This window comes from Numenius arquata, chromosome 7 (assembly GCF_964106895.1).
Source record: "Numenius arquata chromosome 7, bNumArq3.hap1.1, whole genome shotgun sequence".
In the NCBI taxonomy this organism is placed as follows: domain Eukaryota; kingdom Metazoa; phylum Chordata; class Aves; order Charadriiformes; family Scolopacidae; genus Numenius; species Numenius arquata.
In genome coordinates, this window is record NC_133582.1 from 34,910,797 (window position 1) to 34,934,454 (window position 23,658).

At 41.4% G+C, this 23,658-nt stretch overlaps 1 protein-coding gene across 1 annotated transcript in view; it reads left to right on the forward strand.

Annotated features, from left to right (window-relative positions):
- The window catches only part of ITGA9 (integrin subunit alpha 9), a 233,601-nt gene that overhangs the window by 112,196 nt on the left and 97,747 nt on the right, over nt 1-23,658 (forward strand). The window contains exons 16-17 of the mRNA XM_074150461.1: nt 5,160-5,315; nt 18,406-18,482. Coding sequence (XP_074006562.1) covers nt 5,160-5,315; nt 18,406-18,482 — 233 coding nt within the window. The remainder of the gene's footprint in view (nt 1-5,159; nt 5,316-18,405; nt 18,483-23,658) is intronic.

A 23,658-nucleotide genomic window follows, 5' to 3' on the forward strand; every position in this document is an offset into this window, starting at 1 on the left:
TTAAGGCTGGAGAAGGCAGTGGCTGCCTGCCAAGGCACTGTGCCTTTAGGATGTTGGAATCTGTGCCTGTGTTTGTGTTGTAATGATGAGCCTTCGCCTGTGACTATGAAAAGCACAGAAAATTATTTCTTACAGTCATCGCACTCCATCTTTGAGAGGGAATTGGAAATGATGTTCAAAATCACAGCTCTGATGTTTGATCAATGCTCTGTGATTACTTTTCAGATTTCGAGAACCTTTTGGTACTAAAGGCGAACAGAAATGCAGTCATAAATCTGGTTTGCTTTCTTCTCCCCTACTAAGCCAGAAAACAAAAATGAAGAAATATGTAGCCATGCCCAGCTTCTACCACACCATTTAAAAAATGCGTATTTCTTTGAGGTGATTCTTCTCAGTGAAGAGATGGCAAGCCTGCTCTTTGTTAGGGTGATTCAAGACCATGGTGTCTTTTGAAATGTCTTGATATGCCTTATTGCTTTCTTAGATGCTCTTAAAGTTGCGCTCTCTTTTGGACTCAGAGTTCTTTGTCTTTGCTAGATAATAGTGAGGGATCATCCTGTAAATACCCTTGACATACCAAAAGACATTTTTCTTCAAACTCATTATTGTGCAACGTGCCTTGCAGGAAAAGATAGAAGCTCCTGATAGGGGATACAGCTGGCTAGGACTGTTTCTGTTGCAGGAAAAGATACTTGTGGAAGGTTAATTTACTAGCACTGAAGTGTATTAATTTCTGCAAAAGCGTTATTGCAAAATTTCTTGTGTCCAGAATGAAATCTGGTCTGAAAGACAGAGAGGGGAAGAAACCTACCACTGCTTGTGAGAAGAAGAAAACTACTATGAGATACCTGATGGTTCATGGGAAACCCAGCTTCAGGTCCCCAAGTTAATTCAGGAATAGTGAAAGCTTGCAGCAGTTTAGCAATGTCGATTCTATACAGACTGGATATTTATTGCTATTACTCACTGAACCCTTGTTACACAATTGTTTCTGTTGATAATGTAAACTCTTTGGATATTACACTTTTTTTAATGTCCTTCAGACATTTTTTTCCATTAATGAAGCTGTACTGTCCATTTGCTGTGATTTGCCAGGGATGCTTTTTCATGATGCAGAAGTGTCTTTAACCTTTGACACTTTCTCAGTATAGCCACGTCATGATGAAAAATGGTGAATACTTGTAAAAGCTGCTAGTGGAAACTATTTCCCTTGGTAAGTCCACTTCATTAGGGCCACGTAACTGATAGGAAAAGGAACGCATACAGTTTCCTTGACTTGAAGGATTTTTCAGTCTGCCTCAAACCTGATTGTCATTGCATCTTTTGATTTCCTTTTAGAAATCAGGAATACTTAAAATACTTAATACTTAAAAGCAATCCATGGGCTGTGTCATCAGTATATGATTCAACCACTGGAAGCGGTACATTTGGGTAGACTGAAAGAGAAAGAAACTGGGTGTATTTTGAATCTAAAATAGTAATTTTCCAGATTGCATATGAGCAAATATTCATTATTCTCTCTACGTGCTCACATCCCAGACAGTCTGTGGTGTACCTGCGAGGCAGAACTGTCTTGTCTCTGTCTGTCTTAACTGAGGACAAATCCCACAGACTGTCACCTTCATGTTTGTAGGATTGTGAGCAGAAGGGACTGAACATGTGGCAAAATTAATAACTGGGTAGCATTCATACTTTCATCCTTAATTAAAGACAAGTGGGTATGTGAAATATATTTCCCAAGGACTGTGATGAGGGAATATCCACACATGTAATTAATCTAGCTGCTGGAAGTCACAATTTCACCACTAAAATGAAGCAGAAAAAGACACCAGCCAACAAGAGGCGCACATTCCAGCATTCATTGAAGTCAATGGGAAACTTGTCTTTTTACTTCAAAGGGCATTGGGCTGAACCCTGCAAGATCATATTAAAACACTTAGAAGTCATTAAACACTTATTATTGTATTACTGCAGTAAAAAAGCTAGAAAAACTATAGGTGGATTTTAATTTAGCTTACTCCCTACACAGTTGGTTGCATAAAATTGGATTAGGTAGCGATTTGCCTGGTGATTTTTTGTGTTTCACTGTTGCTGCATGGTATGCTTTTTTTATAGCCTTGTTTCTGTGCACGTGTGTGCTATTACAATCCTCGCCTAAGTAATTACGTATGATTTTCCTTGAGAGCAAAGCTAGTAGCTTCTGTGAGTTGTCGTATTGTTGTTTAGCAATCTTAGTATGTTACACCTCATACCCCGAGGGTGGGATTGTGGAAGGGGCTGAAGGTGTCAGTGTCTCTTCCCCCAAGGGTATTAGCAGCACCCCAGAGGGTGCATGAAGGGATCACGGAGCTGCCTGCTGCCATCACCGCTGCCTCTGTGTCTGTTACTGAGGAAGCACAAACTGCTCCAAGCAGTGCCACAGTCTAAACTTTGGGTGCTCTGGACTGCTACTGAGCACGGGCACTGGCAGACATTGGTAACAGGGGAGGGAATTCAGGGACTGGCTGGAGGCATCAGGGTGCAGGAAGATAAATGTCACCCAACTTGGTTTCTCCTGTTATTCACCCAGCTGATCGATGATTTTGGGAATTTGGTTAGCCACTAATCTTTGTCTGACTTCAAAAGATCTGTGGCCAGTCATTGTATTAGAGAGAGCAAATGGTTGCCTTGAAACAGATCAAACAGGGTGTTCAGAAAGCCAGTTAGTGCCCAGATTTCCCACATTTAGAAGATGCAGTTTAAATTACATCGCATCTCAATTCCTTGTTGCGGTTGGCAGGCTGTGTTCAGAGAAGCCCACAACTGATGCAGGGCAAAATTGAGAGTTAGCCCATTGGAAGACTTGTTGTGCTAACTTATGGTGTTTATTTATTGCCTCAGTTTTGTCTGCACTGAATTCATGCCGAGTTTTTAAGTAGCTAAAATTTAAGAGGGATGTTTGCCTATGAAAAGGTAGGGCATTTGCTACCTCCATTTTCTGGTAAATTGGTTTTTGGAAGTCAAGACTGAACAGAGCACAATGAGCATTTTGTCTTCACAGAGCAAACTGGCTTTAGACATCGCATGTTGGGACAAATGGTATGAGTTTTGTGGCTTGGCCTCCAACAACAAGACAATGAATAATAAGGATTCATCCCATCAGATGAATAATGTGGCACCGTGTACTGGAATCATAGAATCATTTAGGTTGGAAAAGACCTTTAAGATCATCAAGTCCAACCATTAACATAGCGCTGCCAAGGCCACCACTAAACCATGTCCCTAAGTGCCACATCTACAGGTCTCTGAAATCCCTCCAGGGATGGTGACTCAGCCATTTCCCTGGGCAGCTGGTTCCCATGCTTGACAACCCTTTCAGTGAAGAAAGTTTTCCTAATATCCCATCTAAACCTCCCCTGGCACAACTTGAGGCTGTTTCCTCTTGTCCTGTCCCTCACGTCTTGGGAGAAGAGACTGACCCCTGCTGTGGTACAGCCTCCTTTCAGGTAGTTGAGCCTCCTTGTCTTCAGGTTAAACAACCCCAGCTCCCTCAGCTGCTCCTGGGGAGGATAATGGCTAGAGAGCAGCCCTGAGGAGAAGGACTTGGGGGTGTTGGTGGATGAGAAGCTCAACATGAGCCCGCAGTGCGCACTGGCAGCCCAGAAAGCCAGCCGCATCCTGGGCTGCATCAAGAGAAGTGTGGCCAGCAGGTCGCGAGAGGTGATTCTACCCCTCTGCTCTGTGCTCGTGAGACCCCACCTGGAGTACTGTGTCCAGCTTTGGAGTCCTCAACACAGGAAGGAGATGGACCTGTTGGAACGGGTCCAGCGGAGGGCCACGAAGATGATCAGAGGGCTGGAGCACCCCTCCTATGAGGACAGGCTGAGAGAGCTGGGGTTGTTCAGCCTGGAGAAGAGAAGGCTCCAGGGAGACCTCATAGCAGCCTTCCAATATCTGAAGGGAGCCTACAGGAGAGCCGGAGAGGGACTCTTTGTCAGGAAGTGTAGTGACAGGACAAGGGGCAATGGTTTTAAATTGGAAGAGGGGAGATTTAGATTAGATATTAGGAGGAAATTCTTTACTGTGAGGGTGGTGAAGCACTGGAACAGGTTGCCCAGGAAAGTTGTGGATGCCCCATCCCTGGAAGTGTTTAAGGCCAGGCTGGATGGGGCTTTGAGCAACCTGCTCTAGTGGAGGTGTCCCTGCCCAGGGCAGGGGGGTTGGAACTCGATGATCTTTAAGGTCCCTTCCAACTCTAACCATTCTGTGATTCTATGATCCTTGTAAGACTTGTTCTCTAGACCTATCAGCAGCTTCGTTGACCTTCTTTGGACGTGTTCCAGCACCTCAATGTCTTTCTTGTAGTGAGGTGACCAAAGTATTCAAGATGCGGCCTCACCAGTGCCGAGTACAGTAGGATAATCAATTCCCTAGTCCTGCTTACCACACTCTTCCTGATACAGGCCAGGATGCTGTTGGGCTTCTTGGCCACCTGGGCACACTGCTGGCTCATGTTCAGCCTGCCTCATAATTCATCTGGTATGAAGCCTAGAAACTTGAGAAAATTTCTTCCTTTATATAGTGAAAGTTTTACTGTGCTGAGAGTTGCGGAGCTGAGAGTTTTGCTTTCAGAACCATGCTGGAAGATGGCTTTTCTTGCCCCTGCATGTCTGTAGCCTTGTTTTATAGCCAAATTGATATCTTTAGCCATTCATTCATTCACTTAATTGATATGGCAAGGTGGAGTTTTAACACATGGAGCACACTGGAGGTGACCTCAATCAAGGACCAGGGTTTAGAAGCCCTAGAATTGAATAAGATTTACTCTTTGCTTCCATATTGTGCAGAACTAATGGAAACACATCTTAATTTATTTTATTTTTTAAGCAAATGTCTTGATTTTATTGAAAAAATAATTGGTTTATAGGTGTGGGGAGCATGCCAGGGATTCAGTGGAACCACAAGTAGTTCCCAAAAGACTAATTTTTGTTGGATTTTTTTAAAATTTTTATTTTCTGACTTATGTTGGTATAATGCGCTCATTCCTGTTTAGCACAGGAGTAAAAAAGCCTGCTTACTGTTGGCAGCATTGACTACAAAAACTAATTAATTATTCTGTGATTGTACGTAAAAATTTACTTGCCTGTATGCACAGGTAAAATCTCTGTTTTCTTTTACAGAAAAGAGTCAAAGATGTCATATCTCCCATTGTATTTGAAGCTGCGTACAGCCTTGGGGAACACGTCATAGAAAGAGGAAAAGAGGACAAGGACCTACCGACTCTCAAGCCCATTCTCCGCTGGAAGAAAGGACAGAAGATAGCACAAAGGAATCAGGTCAAGTTTGGACTATGTTATTTCCCTAGAAGGTCTGTGGCTCTGTCTGATCCTGAACTGACAGCAAAAGTGGACGTAAAAAGTGATTGCCAAGCTCTGGGTTGTTTGTACAGTCCCTACTGTTGCTGATGTCAGTGCTCCTCCATGACATTGTAAAGACTTGTGCTGACAAGGTTGGGCAGCACAAGGTGAGGTCGTTTGCTTGTTTCAAGTGCTCGCTTGTGCTGCGAAGAAGGAGTCTGAATAAGGGAAAGGGTGGGAAAGCTCCTGCTCTTCCCCATTCTTCCCTTCCAGGAGGAGATTCTCTTGAAAGCCTTGGTGCTGACTTTCTTTCCAGGCTTTGTTAGTGCCAGAGGAACAGGGCTGGCTCCAGGAGAGGACACAGGAGCTTGCCCCTCTCCATAAGGGAGCAACAGTGGACAGAATAAAGAAAATTTTTTCTGGCCCACTGTTCTCTTTTCTTGAGGGCTCCTTATATCCAGTCGTGTGACGGGGGAAACCCACTCCTGCTGTTATTATTGCAGGACATGCTGTGGTAAAATAGGATGGTTTTGTTTCAGAGAAAGGGAAGTGTGAGTGTAGCCATATATTTATTAGGATCCTATTTTTCTCCCCTGTAGTGCAGAAAACCTTTTGTCTTTAATTTCAGTGGGAGCAAGGGAATTCCCTTAATTTTGAAGCACTTGTCATTTACAGTGTAGAGGTCTTTCCTTCCCCACCCCCTAATGAAATGACGTGTATGTGATTATTCTGCCTTTCTTGTTTGTCTGTCTTGACCTCACTAGTATCTTTGGAAAACGTTGGCCAATTTTGGTTTTGACAGGAGTGATCAAGACAGTGCCTGTGAAGGTATTAAACACCTTCAGGGTTCATGAAAGCAGGCAATCATGTCAAGGAGAGAGATCCCATTAGTTACTTTTTGGAAGACTCTAGTTTGAGCACAGTCCTTATAGGTGCCGGACACTCTGTCGGGGAAGGAGTCTGCAGGACAATTTAGCCTCCCACCGTGCCGGCAGTGGAGCATCCAACTGTAGAGCTGGAGGCTCCACAGGGAAAACAGACTTCTGGGGCTTGCAAAACTTCTTGTGTGTCAGAATTGCAGGGTAATTGAGTCTGGAAGGACATTTGTAGATCCAGTTCCTTGCTCAAAGCAGAGCCAACTTAAAAATTAGATCAAGTTGCTCAGGGTTGCATCCAGTCAAGTTTGTTTTCTAAAGCATGCTTACAGAGTTATGAGCTGGTGTTGCGTGGGAATAGGATTTTTTTTTTTTTTTTTTTTTTTTAAAGTATGAAAAGTCTGTCTGGAGTCTGAGGCTTTTCACAGTGGATTGTTAGATCTGGTTTTTAACCCTGGGAAGTTCATATCTATTAAGTTTGCATCATCATCTGTAACATTACTTTCTGATGTTGCTCATAAGGTTATTTTATTGTGCTGAAATTGCTGGTCCCTGAATGCTACTCCAAAAAATAACTAAAATGCTTAAAAAGATATGCTTTGTCATATACCCAAGCGTTTTGAAATGTATTTGGCTATAATCCTTGTACTTAGATAAATGAGTATTTTTAAAGTATCCTTTATTTTTTTAAGTCTATGAATGAAAGATGCAGCTGAGAATTACTTATTTTTATGAAGAGGGCTGTTAAGTATCTGAATACTTTATTGTTGCAAGCATTATGACGGGAATGCGTAGAGAACTTTGGAACAGTGTGCTGGAAACCCAAGTGTTGCATGAACAAACCTGCTTGGATGTTTTACTACTGGGTTTAGACTCAGAAGGCCTCATCTTGCCCTGCAGGCATAATCTTGGATCAATATTTAAATGCCTAAATGCTGAGATTATAGAGAAGAAACAAAAATACGTGGGGAATTTCCTTGACTTGTTTTCTTGGGTAATTTGGATGAGAGGGAGCCAGTTTCCATTTGCTTTCTAAATGTTGTTTGCTTAGCTTAGTGAGAAAAGGATTTTGACGTGGGATGTGCCTGCTTTCAGCTAAGGAAGCGGGCAGAGCTTCAGAGTTAGTGTGGCCGTCATGTTGCCACAGCCCTGGCAGAGTAGCCTCAAGGCACAGTGGCAGGGTCCTCAAAGACCGATTTCATGGGTATATCAGGGCATAGCATTCTCTTTCAGGATTCTTGTCATGTTGCAAGTAGAATTGTTTTTAAAGGCCAAAAAGGATAGTAGGAACCAATGTTTATGTAATAAAGGATTTACATCTTCAAAGAACCTACTGATTCTGGAGGGACCTTACCTTTTGGAAGTCCAGTTCAAGATGGATTTAGTGGGCTCTGTTTTCAGAAGATACAGCACAGGTGAGGGCAGGTGGACAAGCTTAGTGTTAGTTCTGGTACTGAAGTCTTTAAATATGTCTAGTGGTGTGTGATTTTCAAAAGCCCTAGGTCCTATTAATCCAGTAAGAAGTAGCATGTTGAAATTGGAAATGTTGCATTTGTTGCTTTGAGGAACCATTAAGACAGTGTAAGAGGTTGATACTTGCTAAAAAGCACACGTTTGTTTTTTTATGAATGAAGGCAGGAGAAGAAACCAAAGTAGCAAATAGCTGAAGAAATGAGGGGGAGCCATGACTGGGCAGGAGAGAGGGAGACTTCCATCTTTCAAGATCCTACTGCAGGTCTGCTAGACCTACTTGAAAAGCCACACATCTTCCAAACATGGGCTTTTTAGTCACCTAGATACAATTTAATTAAAAATAAAGCAATGTTAAAGCTGCAGTGACCCCTTTCACTAGGATTTCAGTTTGTTTTTCATGAACCAGATGTTCCCTGAATTCATGCATGACTTCCCAACGTGAGTGTACAGCCCTATGGCTCACAAACAGGAGGTAGGAAAGCCATCAAGTGGCCTCTTGATATGAGAATTAAATATTATATTGAGCATACAAAGTTCTTCATGGTGCTTTGCTCCATGTGCTAAGGAGTCAGCTTGGAAACGGTGTTCAAGGACACACACCAGAAGGGAGCTGTATCCCTCCTTGATGACATAATGACAGAAAAGGACTTTGCTGGTTATTCATCCTTTAAATCAGTATTGCACTGCATATGGGAGAACAGTGTGGTCTTGTACTAGTCACTCAGACTGAAGCAGAGCTAGAAGAGTAAAGGTGTGCATGGATGTAGGATTTAATTCAAAATGCATTTATTTATTCTTTCTTATAAAAGAATGCAAGTTTTACTGTAAGGCAGTGCAAAATGCTTGTATTTGAACAAAACAAAAAAACCCAACAAAACTAAACCTTGACCTTCAGTGAAGGAGACTGCTTGCATTTCTAAGTGAGCTGTGCTTCAATCAATCAAATATAGTAAAAAATTGAATGTCTGATTTATTTAAAGAAATGGATCTTAACTGAATTTTCCTAATGAATAAGCATGCAATTGTGAGACTTCAAGTATTGGCCATTTTCTCTAAGCAAAGAGGCTCTGATACTTCAAAATGAAGTAATAATGTAATTAAATTGGCCTGAGGGACTGTTTAGCCCAGGACAGAATAACAGTTGATTTCTCATGGACTTAATTTTTTTTTCTTTTTTTTTTTTTTGGTTCTTGTTTATGCTTACTAGAAACTACAGTTGCTATAGCTTGGTATCATTATTTGTGGTAGCAAAAGCAAATACTTAAGGGTTAGTGTACATGTGTATTGATAGATGCCTCAGCAACTTGTACAATTGTTGGGTGGGGACTCGTGTGGAGATGACAGCTTTTCAAGTCGTAACTGGGTAGCTAGCTCAGTTTTGCTCAAACAGAAAATCTCTTCTGGGTCAAGATTGGGTGGGGGGAAAAAAACATTCTACTTTTTGAGTGCGTATTATGAACTTTAAGACTTCCCACCCTGAGGATGACTTTCCATTAGCTTCTTTGTTGCCTTCCAAATCCAGTTACTACCTCCATCCACTGGAAAAAACTAGTAAGTCTTCTTATTTCAGGGAAATTCATGTGTATTTAGAACTTGGTTTGGCTTAGTTCATCTTAAGTGGTTTGTACTATAACATTTATTTTTGTATACCCATTGTATAAATACATGTCAGTGAGGATTCGTTCCTAGTAGTATCCAGTTAATGTATCTTGAAGTTCAAAATGTGGTATGCTAGAATTCTGCCTGTTCTAAATACTGTAATAAAATCACCTGCTGTTATGTGGATGCAGACACCATTTTGTTATAGGAAAATATTCTCAGTAGACTTAATTGCGTTCGTGTCTTCAGGACTTTTGGCCATAAAATTGCTTGTAAGTTATAAGAAGAGACAGAAAATGTTTAGGACGTTCTGTTCCCAGCTGTGCCACTGACTTGTGAGAATTTGGGTATAGTTCCATACCTCTGGGTGACTGAGACTGCACGTCTCCAATAAATTTCAACTTTTTAAAGCAGACGACTATTTTTTTCAAAATACTTGTGTTTGAAAAGCTGGTTAAATATTTCCACATAAATTAACTTAGTTGCCAGGTATGAGACACACTGCATGGTCCAGTTTGTCAGTAGTATCTTCTCCAGAGCAGAGATCCCTGCATGCCTGCTTGAGTTAGGTCATGTCTCTGCCAGCACACTGTCATGTGCCCCAGGCATCTCTAGGCATGAGTATTCTGATACTGCAAACCATTCCCAGGCACGGGGCAGGAGTTAGGATGCTCCTGTCTTGGAGGCCAGGACAGTTTAATTTGCTGGTACAGCTGAAACCTCAGTACCTGAGTATCGTTGTCAGTAGCTGAGTAGGTGCAAAGTGTGAAGATTGACTTATACCCAGGCACACAGGCAGCCTCTGGGAGATTGCAGGAGTCAGCCTACTTGCCATGTTCCAGGTTAAACATCTTCCCACTAAACAATTTACTCCTTGGGCAGGACAAGCTCCCAAATTATCTTTTCTTGCAGAGATCCACCATGTGCCACCCTTCCTGCTTAATTTTCATTGTTTTGCCTTTGGTTGGGGTGCGATTGCTGAAAGTAATTATTTCCACTCCTCCCTCTGCCATCCCTTTGGTGGTGTCTGTCTTTTGCTCCAGACAAGTTTGGTCAGAGTCAGTGCTCAACTGGCAGGGACTGTGTGCTGCTCATGCCAGGAAATCTGGAAAGGACCCACCCTGAGCATGTACTGGATTAGGCTGAGTATTGCGTTTGCTTGCTTTTTTGTTATTGAACAGCAATAAAGAGGAAGGATTTACAAGTCTGGAAGAGATTCAGAACCGAACAAGAGCAGCAGGTGTTTGGATGTATTGTACCTCAGAAATTTTTATAATTAGCAAGCTCGCTGAAGTAAGAATGAGTGGAAATCAGTGCCTCTGATGGTATGGATGTTTCTATATGTACATTCTTAAGCAATGACAGGCTTGGCCAGTAATTGTCCCACCTGTTCATATCCCTATTTCACAGTAGAGGAAAAACAGCATAACTGAGAATGGGTAAGACATAGGTTTAGATCTCATGGGCTTCCTAAAGAACAATAGCCAATATCATATGCTAATATACACACAAACACACACACAGACACATAGACCTTCATGTTCATGTCTTGGGGAGTTTCAGACTGTGTTAGGTGGTAGGATGTGAATTATCTGATTTAGTTTACAGGTTCTTCAAATAAGTAGGTAGAGAAATGAGAGATGATCATGTAAGCATTTGCAAGCTGAACCCTGACTTAAAATCCTGTTGAGTAATTTCCGCAGTCTTCAGGAAGCCAGGCTCCATTAGCTCCATTCATATATTTCAGCAGTTATGTGAGAGGTCAGTAGAGCTTAATTGGAATACCTAACATCTTGAGAGCAGATAATATGATCGTATTAGTTCATTCAGTTCAGAATACCTCAGTGCTACAAAATCCTTGTCAGTTCTAAGTAGCATTCATAAATATAAAGTCACTGAAGTGCAGGTGGATTATAGAAGAGGACTTCCACATATCCTTGGGGGTCTAAATGAGCTAAAGGTAGACATGAATTCCTTGTCTGATGATTTGAAGACTTTTTTTGTGTTTCCAGCTGACAAAACAGCTGCCACATCTGTTTTTCATTTGTCATTTATTATGCTTTTATATTTTTAATTACACAATCGTGTGATGAGTAACAAAGGTTTTGACTCTTGTGTTAAAACGTTTAAGTATGAAAGCATCCCGTGAGAAACATTAATCCTGTATGGTTCCACTTCTAGTAGTAGAAGTAAGGAGGATTAGAGTAGAAAATGTTCTCAAATATCATTAAAAAACCCTCCTAAGATGATATAATTGAATTATTCTGTATTCGGCCAAAGACCATTTAAGACAAGACAGGAAATATGTTCAGAAATGTGGTACAGAAATCCATCCTATAATGGTATTGGGAGATGGGGCAATTAACCCAATAAGTCTTTCCCATCTATTGTTCTATGAATTTATAAGGTCTGAAGTCCTATAAAATAAGAATACTATTTGGATGATTTGAACTGTTAATGATTGTTAAAAAGAAAAAATTGTGTCAGCCTGAAAAGTAAGTGAGTCAGACTAGAAATCTAGTAAAGCTCTGAAAGGCTAGTGGCGTTCTATTGCCACAAATTGTAATTCTTCACCCCAGGAGAATGAGGACAAAAGATTGCATTGTTAAATCCACTCACTGCTGTGAAGAATAACTAATACATATGCTTATTAGTTTATGCTTGCCTTTAGTAGCTAACAGGTTTCATGCCTGACTTTTCTAAAGTTGATTTCATCTGGGAGTTCCTGTTCCTTATATTTGAGTGTCCTCTCTCCTTTTTAGCTTGGTGCTGCAGCCCAAGATCCCGGAATCATGGAATTGTCAGAGTTGGAAGGGACCTCTAGAGACCATCCAGTCCAACTCCCCTGCTAAAGCAGGGTTGCCCAGAGCACATCACTCAGGGCTGCATCCAGGCGGGTCTTGAAGATCTCCAGAGAAGGGGACTCCACACCCTCCCTGGGCAGCCTCTTCCAGGGCTCTGCCACCCTCACCGGGAAGAAGTTCTTCCTCATATTTGAATGGAACTTCCCATGTTCCAGCTTGTGCCCATTGCCCCTCGTCCTGTCACTGGGAACCACTGAAAAGAGTCCGGCTCCATCCTCCTTCAACCCACCCTTTAGGTACTTGGAAGCATTAATAAGGTCTCCCCTCAGCCTTCTCTTCTCCAGGCTAAAGAGTCCCAGCTCTCTCAGCCTTTCCTCATCAGGGAGATGCTCCAATCCCTCCATCATCTTTGTTGCCCCACGCTGGACTCTCTCCAATAGTTCCCTGTCTCTCTTGAACTGGGGAGCCCAGAACTGGATGCAGTATTCCAGTTGTGGCCTCACCAGTGCAGAATAGAGGGGGAGAGTTGTTTAACAATTTCTGAAAGCAGGATGCAGCTGAAATAGGGGAGAAATGTTTGCATTTGGCCTTAGATGGCTTGACTGGTGGCAGTGTACTAGTCATGAGCCATAGGCCCAGAGTCTTCCACTCAATAAAGTGGATGAATTCCGTTGTAGCCTTCTCCAGCTGGAGAAGTTCTGCTTACATGGTTGCACCCTTACTAGTGTAGTAAAAGAATTATTACTGGCCAGGTTCTGTTTTCTTATATTAATTACTGTAAATGAGCATCTGTTTTCTTTGCATGAAGACATGCTCTGATGAAGTCTACGTTATGCTGGGGGAGCTTGTTAGCTACCTTTGATCCCCTGCACCGTGCAGCACTGGTATGGCTCTGGTTTCATTGCAGGACTCTTTTGATCGCTCCCCTGGTATTCCTGCCTTTGTTGTGTGTTCGCTCCACCACTCACTAAGGGTATCGTGGAAATCATGCGTTCTCGTTTTAGCCAGCCCATCTGATGAAATCCTGGAAAGTTTTTCACGATGTTAATTGCTTTTCTAGTGGGAATTTAATTCAGCCGTTTTGCACTTGGCTCAGCAGGATATTAAATGAGTTTCCATAAGTAGTATAGTGGAGCACAGGATGTCTGGGGAGAGTCAGATGCTACTTCTTTCTCTGTGGTCAACAGATCTGTAGGTAATAGCTTTATTTTGCAGGCAAATCGAAAATTTAAAGACAAAATAAATAAAGGTGTAAAATCAAGCTCCTGTATCTATATGGGTCTTTTCCATCTTTAAATGATTCTATGATTCTCTGTTTAGGCACATTAATAGCTAAGTGATTGATTTGTAAAGCTATAAAACAGGCAGTAGTTCCTAGAAAAGGAGGTGAGATTTGCTTACAACTCTGCTTTTGAAAACTGGATCATATATCCTGGTCCCTAAGTAAGGACCCAGGAACCCGACTTCACCAGATAACATGGTAATAGCCACATAGCGTCAAGATCTAAAAAGTAAAGAATTATTAGACTAACAAACCCCCTTATCCTACATCCTTTAAATAGAAATGCTTTTGTGTTACTAGCATGATGTAATTGCTAAATCATCCCTGCACATACCATAGGGTATGGTGACAATTTACAGGAAATTAGCATAGAGATTGGAATACTGTATTCTGAACCCAGATTATTTTGCATAACCCAAGTTATCCTGCTGAAGTACATAGCACAGTTTATGAAGTTAAAGGAATGGATCCTTGATTCCTGGAGGCCAGCTCTGCCGCCTTTTAAGAGGTGCACTGTCAACTGTTTGTGACCTGATGTGTGAGGAAGTAGTTAAACACCTGATCCAGAGCGGATCACTATTCTCTTATCCAGAGCATAAAATGAAATGCTTTCAAGGCTTCTTTTGAGAATCCTGTTTCTCCTCCTTCTCTTCAGACATTGTCCTTTAGCTGTCACTTTTCCTTTTCTGTGAAAGAATGAACAGCTCTTACTGGAACACAGTACTAGCAACCTCTCAAAGTCTTGATTGCACATTTTGGGTACAACCTGAAATTTCTGTGTGCTTTCCTGAATTTTGGGAGTTTGAATGTCTTGAAATACTTTTTTTTTTCTTTGTTTATTGGATGATTTCCAGTATTTTCTGTGGGCAGGAGTCCCATAAACACAGGGGTTTTTTTGTTTTCTGTGTTTCCTGTTACCTTCCCTACTCCCAGAAACATAAATGTGTTTAATTTTAGATGGCCATTGAAGGAAGGTGAAGCCATTTAGCAAGCCACGTTTGAAATCACAGGTAGCCTTCCTCTGAGCAGAGAGCTGTGACCATTAGGCTGAAGCCAGGCTCCTTCTTGCTTGTTTTATTCCTAGCAGCATTCTTTAGCAGACCACCATCGGCAGGAAGGAAAAGGAGAATATCTTCACCCCCACTATGAGGCAGCTTTGTGTTTAGGATGCCTTAGGATGGAGGAATTAGGCATTCATCCTCCATACTGCAACAAAAGACTGTACATTTGCCCCTGGCCTTTATCCTACAATATGGAATTTAATCCACTACATCTCTTGAAGAGGCAAAGTGGATGCAAAAGTACTTGCTTTTAAGCCCTGATCTGAGTGCCTGTCAGACACGTCCTCTTCCTTATTAGCTGGCTCTGGTCTCTCCTTACTGTAGATGTAGTTGCATACAGATGTGTCCACTCTTTATGAGGAGTATGTCTTAATGCAGGCTTTTTGAGTTAACCTCTGGAGGACATGGGCAACATCCATCTCCACTAACCTTTAATTCCTTGACTTCCTAAGAAGCATCATCTTTTCTACCCAGAAAAGTTGCCAGGCAGAATTTGAGAAAACTGTGCTTGCCCAGGATGTTTGATGGCCTGGTGGGAGCTGCTGTGGAGCCATTCCCCATAGGTGCTGGGTTCTGCGCAGGAGGGGAGAGCGCAGAGAGGAATTGTGGACCCTGGAAACACTGAATTTGCTCTGGGCTTTGCTGTAGATCTGGTGATTGCAGGAAGTCTGAGAGACTCACTGTGCGTGCTCTTTACATTAGCTGTGTGTTTGTACGGTAAAGATGTGTCCTAGAAACATTGAGGTTATCCTGTGCGCTGCTGAGCGCACAAACATTTACTCCTCTTCTGGAAATGCCAGACAAAAGTGTTGTGGCCTTGAGATAAAAGATGCAGCTGTGTTTCTCACTCAGGACCACTTTTGCCCCTTCCCCCCAACTTGTAATTTTTCTTCTATGTATTTCTTATGTAAAGAAGCTTCCTGACCATCTCTGATACACGTATTCAAGGCTGTGAGGTACTTCGTAGAATATAAGTGGAATCCAGTAAGGATCAATTGAACTTCAGTAAAGCCACTGCTCGGAATTGCTCCTCTTCACTTTGGGTAACTAGTAACTGCCAAAATTATGAAATGTTTCCACAGTGCAATGAATTTCTTTTGTCCTACTTCCCTTTTTCCAGCTCTGGATAATACATACAGCCCATTGGTTATCTTCTTCAACACTTCCAATATGTAAAGAGCTCTATAAATTCCTAAAACTGGTATTGTAAAGCTGAAACCACTTTAAAGATTGCTTAGAGTTAAAATTAGTCATTATATTGTAGTAGGACCTGTCCATATTCCAGGAATAGACTCCTGCTCTAACAGCATGCAGCATTGAGTTAGGTACAGTTTCTGGCCCAAAGAAATCACAGCCCAAGTAGACCACAGGCACAGTAATAGAATATATAAGCAGTGTTCACAAGTGTTGTGATAACTTACAGTGTGTTTTCTCCTTAATTCTTTAAGAGGGATTTGAACAGGCAGGAATTAGTCAACTGGAAAGGTAGAAGAAGCAACAGGCTGGGGAAGGAGAGGTCCAAGATCGCAGAGAATAAAATGGAGGAAATAGATGGACTGTTAGAAGCTACGGGATTGAGGCTCTAGCAGGCACACAAAAAGGGGTGGTGGAGTAGAGTCATGGCAACATCTATCAGACCAGGGAAATAGATGAAAATAGCAAAATAATACACAGATGCCATTAGCCTGCGATAGAAGTGGGCTGCTGAACCAGCTGTGGCTGCATCAATGGATCGTAGCAGCTGGCTGGACTGGAAATCTTTTCTCCCCCCAAACCTGAATGGGTTTAAGATCTTCCACAGAAGTAACGGGTTTGCTTCTACACAGTTATGGATCTGGGGGCTCGGCATCCTTATTTCTTTCTCCCATCCCAGTCCTGTAGGACCTTGGGTTTCTATGGCGTAACAAAATACTCCCAAAGTATTTCAAAGTAGCTTGCTGTCTAGTGCATGATGTGTTGGAAGAGATACACGCTCAGTAGTTTTAGAAAACGAGGTATTTGTTCATTCTCTCTGAAGAACGGCAACTGTAGATTTAGTGAGAAAATTCCAGGATTATTAGGTAGCTACTTAAATGTACTTACAGTACGTTATTCTTTGAAACATGCAGGTCATATCTTTGATCACTCCGTTCGCTTTGCCAAGATTTCTGCAATGCAAATAGGGAAACTGTCAGACAATAATATTTTTACTGTTTATTTTTCTTTCTCCTCCGGAGGTCAAACGATCTTTCCTATATATAGCTACTACTGTGGCTTAGGATTAATTCTGAGAACTTTTGAGACTATAGCTCTGAAACATGCCATGTTTTGAGAGGGATACCTTGTGCTGGCTCCTGTCTCAGGGCTATTCTTGTCCTTTGGTTTGGTAGCCTTTATTAAGGAGGAAGGGTAAGTTCAGCCCTTGCATTTAAATCCTCAACAATTTCCACTTCTGAGATTCTGTGAAAGGAAAATGAAAGGGCAAAGTAAATAATCCCCAGTGGACTGGCCACCTCCCTTTTTTCTTGATTTTGCAACTTAGTACAACTGACAGCGTAGTTTGATACCTGCCAGTCCAGCACCAATTAAATTTGTAAAGGTCCACTCCTTTTTGGAGAGCTCTGACAATATAGAAAAAGGAGAGCAAGCTGCCTCCTAAACCAAGGGTCTTCCTGGAGAGACAAGGACTAGAAATCTCTATGCCCTCTGGGCTTAAGATTCAAAGTCTTTCTCCAATGCTGATATAGTTGAGCAGAGCTCTCTAAAAATGTGTAAACTCTTTCTGCCCCTGGCTCTGCCCCCTAAGTCTCTCCAACCCTATCTAACCCTGTCTGTGTCCTGCACAGCCTTGCCCTATCTTTGTGTTTAAGATTGAAATATATTTACTTTGGTGATAAAAGTCATGGAGCCAAGCATGTAGCAAGGAATATTCATATTAAAGGAAGAGACCAGTGGAGTGTCAGGTTTCCCGGCTGAACAGTGTTGGCAACCCTTATTTTGGTTATTTGTCCTTTGAAAAGTTGGGAAGCTGAAGGGCATTTCAACTCTGAAAGACTGAATCCTCAAACCTGAGAAGTCTAGTCATCTGTTCAGAAAGGTATTGGTCTGTTCTCAACAGCAGGGGAAAGTAAGCCTGATCTTGACACCATTTAGGTTTCTTGGAGGCCAAGAACATGTTCCTGTCCTCTTCTTTCACTCACTGGTGGCTGCCTCATTTAGCTATGGCAAACTGCGAGAGAGATTTGCATAGGCTCCTAGATTTCTCATGTGTTTCCCTTCTTTTTGCTGCTAAAATAGCATGCCTGTGTCTCTGGTGGTATGTTGTCCTTTCACGGTTCCTAGTTTTATCAATCTATTCAATTTCCCAAATGACAGTCTTTACCAGAGTTCACAAAGATGGACAGTGGTTCCATTAATTGAGGGTATCACTGGTATGTAACAGCCTTTGTAATTTTCTGTTGCTTGCAGGAAGTGTTTCCTACCATATACAAAATCTTTAAAAAAAAAAAAAAAGAAAGAAAAAAGGAAAAAAATGTAATTGTTTAGTTCCTTACCTTTAATATAGGCTAGTGAATATGTTTGGTGCACAATTTCCCTAGTTGCAATTCTTAGGACTGAAAATAGTTTCGTAAGTACTTTCTTTTCTGTTTCATCCACATGTGTTGGGAAGAGAAATAAGAGCACCAGAAATATTGTGTGAGCAGTAATTCTTGACAGATGAGAAGATGGAATGGATTGAGGAAAACCTCTGAGAGAGTCTGGTTTTGGTGAAACTTCTTGTTCAGTTAGAAGAGAATAAAACCGGTGCTGATAAAGATGAGGTGTGCCTGCCCTTGAATTTCCTTAACACATTGTATATTCCTGTGTCACAGATTTTGGTGGTGTGGTTTGTTTCGGTTTGGTTTTTTTGGTTGTTTTATCCAAGCGTGTTCTTCCTTTGAATTTTGATTTTACTCTTTTCATGCTATAACAGTTCTCTTTCTCTCTTTTTCACAGACTGTTTTTGAGAGGAACTGTCAATCTGATGACTGTGCTGCTGATTTGAAACTTCAGGGTAAATTACTGCTGTCTAGGTGAGTAAGTGAACTTTTTTTTTTCCTTTGCCTTTCTTACACTCTAGTGTGCCATTCATTTTCTGTAAGATGGCATTGAAAAATCAAAATACAAACACAGATGTTTTATATCCAGTCTAGAAGGATGACGACAACGATATCAGCTTTAGTGCAGAAAGGTCTTGAGATGTACACAGAATGTGAATTCCTGTGGTGGTGGGCTCTATGCACATACAGGGCCAGACACCTTCACCTTCCCAATCACAGTAGACAAAACTGGAGGAACAAAAATAGCATGGTCGGAGAGGGGAAAGTAAAGCTGCATGCCCAAATCAAGTACAATGTGGACCGTGTCATTTTTCAAAGACAATAAAGTACTGTTTATGACATGGTAGGACTAAAACTGCATGCAGAAAAGCAGTTTTGTTCAGAAAAAATGTCATATGAAAGGTTAAAAAACCCCCTCAGAACACGGCAAATTATCTTCAAATTATCTTTTTCTGTTTCTGAACTTGTGTAGTTTTACTAGCTGTCTTGAAATACTGCTCTCCTTTGTCAGATTCTCTTTGTTAGTAACCTGGGGAGGGATTCTGATTTCACTTTCTTCTGGGATAATAAACCTCACCAGATAGACCAGAGGTGAAGTTCATGTTCTGTCCCTTATGACTGATGATCCTAGGAAAATGCCTATTGTTTTGCCAGGATGTAGTTATTGAAGTTTGAGATAAATCAGGCTAAAGGTGAACTTTTCACATCACTTGTGTTTCCTTTTCTTTAGCATTTTTAGCACATTTTTAGAGATAGAAGTGCTGATCCGAGTTATTTAATTGTGTGCCAGATGTTTTGCTGTTTGATGGAGATGCTTTCTCTGAAATGCTTTGCTTTCAGGTCAGGAAAGAGAGGGGAAGAGACCCCCTTGCTTTAGAGGGGAAAAAAAAAAAGAAAAAAGCAAATTAATAGTCAGGAGTTATATACATGTTTTACACACGTTTTTAGACGCACGTCTACAGCATGCTGTAACTGTACTTGGAGATGAAATTGAACCAGAGTCAAGTCTGAGAAGTTACGGACTTCTCCAGACACGACTGAAGTCCACAGGAATGTTTTGGGGGGCTGGCTGGGAGAAAGGTTAGGTCTCAGGTTGCAGAGTCCAAGCTTTGACTGCGATTAGTCTGGATTTTTGACCTTTTGCTCCATCTTCATGGTGAACAAAATCTGTTGGGAGCTGGAGACATATCTGTGCGGACTAGGCAAGCTGGTGAGGGATTTTGTCCTGCAGTTGAAGAATAATCATTAAAAAGCAAGGGACAAGTCCTAAAATCTTGTCAGTCGGTGTATAGCAATCACAGCAGTAAGAGCTGTATTCACGATTGGAGCATTAGACTGTTTATTTTTATAGCTGTTACTTATGTTATCTTGGCAATTTAAAAGCCTGTCAAAAAAGCTTAGAATATTCAAATACACTTTCTGCGTTTGTATAGCAAAATGTTGAACAAATGGTCTCAAATCTTTATCCAGTGACACTCTGAAGTCCTCTTTGAAATAAACAGGATGTCACCAAATCCATCAAGTCTGCACAAAATGGGTTTTCTTCAGCTAAAGGGTTGTGTAAGCTTCAGTTATTAAGAAACAACACTGTGGGTGTCTCTAAAGAAAACAGATATTTTCTTTTTTCATTGTTGCATGTAAAACTGCAAGAACATGCTATGGATTCCGATGTTAGGGAGAAGAATATGTCTTGAAGAATATGGTGATTTTTCCAGCCCCGTGTGTTTTGTGCTAAAGAATCCTGTCGGTATTTTCCACATCATTCCTGTTTATGCTAAGTCTGTGTATAAAGTGTATTTTTTTTTTTTTGTAGAAAGAGAAAAAAGGTGACTCATTACTCTCTGCACTAAACAATTGACTTCATTGTTACCAAGATTATGGCAATGTCTTTGTCTAAATAATCACATCTGACTAAATTTGATGGACTTACTGGAAAGAATGCAATGAATGACACACAGATACATTGGATTGAAATGAACAGGCTGTTTATGGGAAGGCAGCAGTAAGTGCTGTCTCTCAGATCTACTGCAGGTCTTTGAAGATGTCACTGGACATGTGGAAAGGGTGATCCGGTTAAGGTCACCTACCTGGGCTTGCAAAAGACTTAATATTATTAAGAGTTCTTACCAAAGGTTCACAAAGAAAGTGAGTGGCCCAGGTTTGAGAGGATTGGTGTCTGAGCATTGCTACCTAATTGAAAGTAGCAACAGAGAGGAGGAGTGAATAGTTTGTTTTCCAGATGGAGAAAACTCCACAAGTGCTTGTGCTGGGGCCAGTGGTATTCAGCATATTCATAAATGATCAGGGAAATAATCTGCTAGAAATGAATAGCAAGGTGGTTTTTGCTAATCATACTAAATTATTCAGAGCAATGAAAAGAACAAACAAGGAGGTATGTTTTAATGAAGCATGTGATTAATATGTGGATTTTATCTTGGGGATAAATGCTGAGAATTTACATGGTACAGAAATGGCAGATATGAATGCTGGAAACTGCAGAAATATATCAGCAAAACAACACCGTGCTTGACTATTCTTCCATAGACATCTTGCTTTTAGACATGGTCGCATACAGGGCTTTCTGCCAGATGGACCAACTCGGTCTGGCTGTTTTTACATGCTTTCATGAATTTGTAGCATTTTAAGAGCCAAAAGCTAGCACAGAGCTATATATTGTAAGGTATAGTTTTGTCCACTGTATATAATATGCTGTGTGCTGCAAATGTGTGCTGGTTAGAGCCATTTGTGTGCATAGGAAGTTAGCTCAGATTACCTTATCATCAAGAGAATTGCTTGCTGAGGTTATTCTTGTACTTATATACTCAGGAACCACACAAGCTACTCCAATTTAGAGTTCGCCTAGGATGTGTTTGAATCACTAGAATTACCCAGCTAAAAGATTGCACCCAGCTTTGAGGATGCCAAACCTGCATACCAAATGGCTAACAGGAAAATCGGCCCATGCAGGCAAGAGCTAACCAGGTGCGCTCTGATTTTGTTTTTCTTGGGATCCTCCTTCTCTTCCCGAAAACGTACTCATGTGCCCTCAAACTGCACCTTGATACATAATAGCCCAGGATGTTAACATGCAGTCTAGGAAATGACATAATATATAGCCATTTATGCAAAGTGCTCAAACCAAGCAAATCTGCTTCACTGTTTTTCTGACCGGATGTGACTGGGTTTGCCTCGTTATTTCCTGTTGTTGAGGTGCTGCTGCGTGTGGAAACGATGCTGCTGGGAAAGTTGAAACCTTCCACTGTGAAGCTGGAGAAGAGGGTAGAGTAGGACTGTTTGAAAGCAGGTGATGACGAAAAAGCTTTGAAGTCTTCTAAATCTATCTGTAAGGTTTTGTAAAGATTTGGAAGGGTGGGATGTGGTGGTGATTCCTGTATTCTGGTTTTTTGAATACTTCTGTTATAGTGAAAGGTGTCCTTGAAGACTTGGGCTGAAGACGAGACTAACATGCTGTACTGGGATGAAGAAGAGTTAGAATGCATTTATTCTGGAAAGAAAAAGGTTTGTTTTCAGTTAACAGATGAATCTCTTTAAGGCTTATCCACCTTTATTAGCATCAGTTTGCATGTAAACCCACCCCAACTTTTTGTAGGGATTGTGGGATGAAGGAGCCAAACTCTTCCTGCTTGTGGCAGATGGCATGTGGGGCAAGAGTCATGGGCTGTGGCTTGGCAGGTTCAGACCAGAGATTTGTAAGAACTTTCTTGTGTAGGCAGTTCATGCTACATGGGAATGAGGTGTGCAGAGATGGTGTGCTCTGCCATCTTGGGTTTCAGGACTTGGCTAGATAAGGTCCCAACTGACCTTACCTGTTGTTGGCAATAGTCCTGCATCAAGGAGGATGAGGATGTATGACCTCTAGACATCCCTTCCAATGAACTTTTCTGTAGTTTTCTGACTCGTCTTGAGGTGAATCCTCTATGTAACCTGAGCAAAATTGCCTCAAGAAAAACTAGCTCCTTGCCAATATGGAAACACCTACCTATGAAGGTTATCAATGTCTTCCAGTGCTGTGGCTGGAAACCTGCCTGTGGGACTCTTCACCTCTTGCTTCTGCCACCTCTGCCTACTGCATGACAGTAATATTGAAGGCTGGACCTAGCAAAGCAAACTGTGCAGATTAAACTTTCTAGAGCAGACATTACGAGGTAACTGCAATGGTGTGTGGGCAAATGGTCCTTTTAGTGGTTGGCCTGGACTTATTCGTAGGAGTATGAATGTTGTTAGCCTAAAACTACAGGTGGCAACTTAAGAGGAGGGAAAAGGGAGCCATAGAGTGTGCTGGGGACTTGGTGAAGGTAGTGCTGGGAGAAGCGGAAGGAGCAAGAGAGGCGTTTCATCTTTCTAGTCATGACTGTTTTCAAATCCATTTTTTTTTAATAATAAACGTGAGGTTTTGGCAGCACAGAGCAGAAAGACTGCTTATCGCCTCCCCCTCAAAGAGTCTCCAGTGTTAAATCTTGCAGCTGTCATAGGAGATACCAAAATCTGGCCTTCTTCATGCAGTAATGCCCTGTGTTGAGGGGAGAAGGGAGGGGGAAAGAGATTTCTGAAGGAAGATAATTAAAAGTATCTTAGTGTAAAGAAGGTATTTATGTATTGCATATGAGTAACTGTAATGACACAACCTGAAGCAATAAGAGAAATAGGAAATAGAATACTTTACAATAAACTTTATTTTTATGGCCACAGCTTTGGGACAGCAATAGGAAACCATTTTCCTTTCCAGCAATCCAGTACTGAAAAGAAAAATAAAATCAAAGAGTGTTCTGTTAGCTATTATTTTCAAATATTGTTTAATATTAAAAATATATTTATTATATCATGCTTCACTTCAATGCCTATTTCTCTATTTCCTCAGCACAGCAAATGTCTTTTCTATCAGGTTTCTGTAGCAAATAGCACATTTTTATTGAGCCTCTCTGTAGCTATTTGTTTAGAGGCTGAAGCGCATCTGTTTCCTCAAGATGTGCTGGGGGAGACTCTCAAGTAGGTGTTCTGTAAAAGATTAAACCTCCCTAGCCTTTAAACATCTACTAATCTATTCCTCTGGTACTTTATATGGGTGAGAAGCACTCTAGTCTTTTAAGAAGACCCTGAAAGTGCTGAGGTTGACAGAAACACACATCTT